A 3,398-nucleotide genomic window follows, 5' to 3' on the forward strand; every position below is an offset into this window, starting at 1 on the left:
TATGCAGTTGTTTATGTGTCGGCATAGTGTGATAGTGTATTCAGGCTACACATGGCTGGTGAAGTGATTTAAGTCACTTCAGCTGATTTTTGTAATTAAAAGGTAAGACCATCATACCTCTCAACTTCTTAGAGCAAGAAATATGGACAAAGCCATAAATAAAAGTTGGACTAAGCCCCAAAAATAGGGACAATTTTTAAGTAGTGCTCTTACAAACTTAGAAAGTTGATGGAATAACAGGTTTTGCATTAGCATGCATTTTCTGAAGGATATGAGGTCTGAAACTCAAATGTCTGTCATTACTTTTGAACGTCAGTCTTTAATGATTTATCCACTAATTTGCCAGAAAAAGCACCATTTTATAAAAAAACGGACCAAAAATACGAGTGCAAAATCTGGACATTCTGCTAAACTCTGTACAGTTGAGAGGTATGATACCATACTTCTTGATGTTATGGTAAGAAGTAAAACAATGTTTCGTCATTTTTCTCATTTTAGAGTTAACATGTGTATAGAAATTGGTAAACATAGAGATCCAACTAATAACTGAGGAGCTCAGATGAGGTTATCTTCTAGACATAGTCACATCATGAAATGCTAGTCTTCTTTTTAAACTTTCTACTAGTCTGACATAACTTTTTCTGACTTGGTGTCAGTCCAGTCAAAGCCAGAAAACAGTGGAATGACATAAGAAATGTACACACCTCAAAGAAATGAAGGTGAAAGTAAGACCCCATCATGTCACTGTAATATAACTGCTCTTCTCTTTGTGCTGCATTTTTTACTGGTAGATTAAACAGAACTGCATTTCATAATTTCATTTTTGTAACACCTAGCAGCTGCTAATGGAAAACAGCACTGGATCATTCTATAAAAGGAAAAGCAATAGATTCACAAGTTGTTCAGTACTCTGAAATAGTAATTGCTAGATAACTAGGAATTTATTTGCTTTTATTTACGGGGAAGGTCTATCTGGGAAATAAAATGCCCATTTTCAGCGGAGGCCCCAGAAGAAAAACTCCAAAACAAAGACAGAAATATATGTTTAACAATTAAAAAAAAACCTTTTCAGCAAACATTATTTACAAAGTATTTCAAAGCAAGTGATACTATATTTTCATGAGGATCTCTTTGTTAGAAATTTCTGCAACTGATTATACAAATAATTATTAAAGCCATGTAGCTTTTGAATCTGCACTCTCATAGGTTCGAGTCAACAGATTCATTTCCAAGTGTTTATTTTCTTTGTTCTACAGTCCAAACCTGATTCAGCATGGTATTTCAGTAATTAAGATAACCAATTACATATGCAGTTAATAAGAAATAAAATATCTAGGTCAGGATTTACTACTTAACTGCATATAAAACAAACAGTTTCATATTGTAACAATAAATTTAGTGAGAATAGTTAACTGTATCTGTGGAAATAAGGTGAAGTTAGTACAAGCACCTCAACACAGTAGAACCAAAAAATCATGCATTAGTAACTTTAAAATTAAACAGTTCTTTGATTATTGGATTGATGTATTAGTCTGCTCAAAAAATAATACAGACATCTACTTACATGTACAATTATGAACAGTAGTTGACTTTATATACTTCTTAACAAAAAAGGCATCCATCTATCTGGGGGAAACAAATATAGTTAAGTCCCATGACAATCAGTCCAGAAATAAGCTTACATTATATTTTCTCCAAGTCATTGCTTTTATTTCAGAAGTTGGATTTGGCAAAACTCTCCTCTCCTTTACTTGTAACCCTCCAGTTCTTGAAGAGTGATCTGTCATTACTCACAGAACTCCTGCTTTTGTTTAGCAGATATTCCTTGTAGTTCTTGGTGAGGAGCAAATAAAGAAAAGGGTTAATACAGCTGTTACTGTAGGTAAGACAAGTTACAAAGAAATTTACATACATTTGAATTGGAGGTGCAAGCTTTAGAAATGCATGGGAGTACAGTTTTACCAGCTGCCATACCCAGAATGGCAGAAAACATGCCCAGTATGCCAGCACTATGCAGAAAACCATATACACAACTTTTTGTTTCAGGTTTTTATTTTTATTAGGTAGAACTTTCCTTTCAGACTTCAAGTAAGCCCATACAAGCCTTATGTACAAATAGCCGATTATAATTCCAGGAGCTAAAATACTTGTTGTAAAAAGGATGGTCAGGTATATCTTGAAAGCCTCCAGTTTCCAGGTTGGGAAGCAGATCCTTTTCTTTGTAGCTGAACTTTCTCTAAGGTGAATCATTAACATCATTGGCAGTGTTAGTATAAAGGAAAGTATCCACAGTACTAAACTGGTTATCTTTCTGTAGTTGCTGGACTGTCTTGATCTTAATGGTCTAACCACAGCCTTGTACCTCTCAAGGCTCATCACTGTCAAGATGAAAATACTGGCATGCATGGTCAATAGGTCCAGACTAAGCAAAATCCTACAGCCAGCCTCCCCAAAGAGCCAGTCCCTGGCAAAATACGTGAAGACCACAAAGGGAATAGTAGACAGGTAGAGGAGGTCAGCCAAGGCCAGATTCACAATGTACACATACAAAGAGCCACCGGATTTGATAGAAAAGCTTGTAATGTACAAAGTGTAGATATTACCGGCAGCACCAAAGACACACATGATGATCAGGATAGTGCCGAGTAGTGATGTCATGAGAAGCTCATGAAAATTTCCTTGAACAAAGACAGATGAGTCATTGGAACTATTTCTCTTTACAATGTTACTTTCCATTTTTATCTCGGATACCTATTTTTACTCAGTGATATTCCTTTAATTTAAATTCTTACCGAAATGCAGGTTGTCATTTATAGTTTAGCTTCAAATATTGTTGAGAAAGTGCAGCTTCTGTTCAGAAATCAGTTACATTTTCAAAAGGATTCAACCTCTTAGCCTTTTTATTAGCAATGCAATAGTGTCCTTTGATTTCTAAACTTTTCTGGATCACCTGCTTTTTTTTTTTTAATTCTTCAGGAAATGTGCATGCCAAATGAATACCTGCAAGCTTTTAGACATCTTTCAACAGACAAAAGTACTTTGTGAAATATCTTTCATTTATAGTAGTAGTATATTTGTACATTGATTAGAGGAAGTCATATATGCAATTTAAGCTTTCCATCCCACTGCAAATCAGTCTTCTACTTGAAAAAGATCCAGAGAAACATGTACACTGCTAAACAACAAGAGTATATCTAGGACATTGTGTTATATTCTAGAGCTGTGCAAATGACTGATCATATTTGCTGCTTGTTGAGGTCCTTCCTTTCTTCACAAACTCGTTCATTCAACTACGATTCTGCATTTTGCTTTCACTGCCGCTGTCCATTTCTATGCAGATGATTACATCTGCCTGTTCACTTAGCAGTTGAGTGGGAATATTCACAGATTGTTTTATT

General features: G+C 35.1%; 1 protein-coding gene across 1 annotated transcript; it reads right to left on the reverse strand.

Moving 5' to 3' along the window:
- Positions 1 to 1,713: 1,713 nt before the first annotated feature.
- On the reverse strand, positions 1,714 to 2,736 carry LOC122795274 (urotensin-2 receptor-like). The gene has a single exon (XM_044063674.1). The coding sequence runs from the start codon at positions 2,734 to 2,736 to the stop codon at positions 1,714 to 1,716; it is 1,023 nt and encodes a 340-aa protein (XP_043919609.1).
- Between the last annotated feature and the right edge of the window lie 662 nt (positions 2,737 to 3,398).

Source organism: Protopterus annectens, chromosome 1.part0 (genome assembly GCF_019279795.1).
Source record: "Protopterus annectens isolate FY-2018-M chromosome 1.part0, PAN1.0, whole genome shotgun sequence".
Classification (NCBI taxonomy): Eukaryota; Metazoa; Chordata; order Ceratodontiformes; family Protopteridae; genus Protopterus; species Protopterus annectens.

Bases quoted from the DNA above. Each gene is read 5' to 3' on its own strand.
- LOC122795274 (XM_044063674.1), bottom strand. From the start codon at position 2,736: ATGGAAAGTAACATTGTAAAGAGAAATAGTTCCAATGACTCATCTGTC.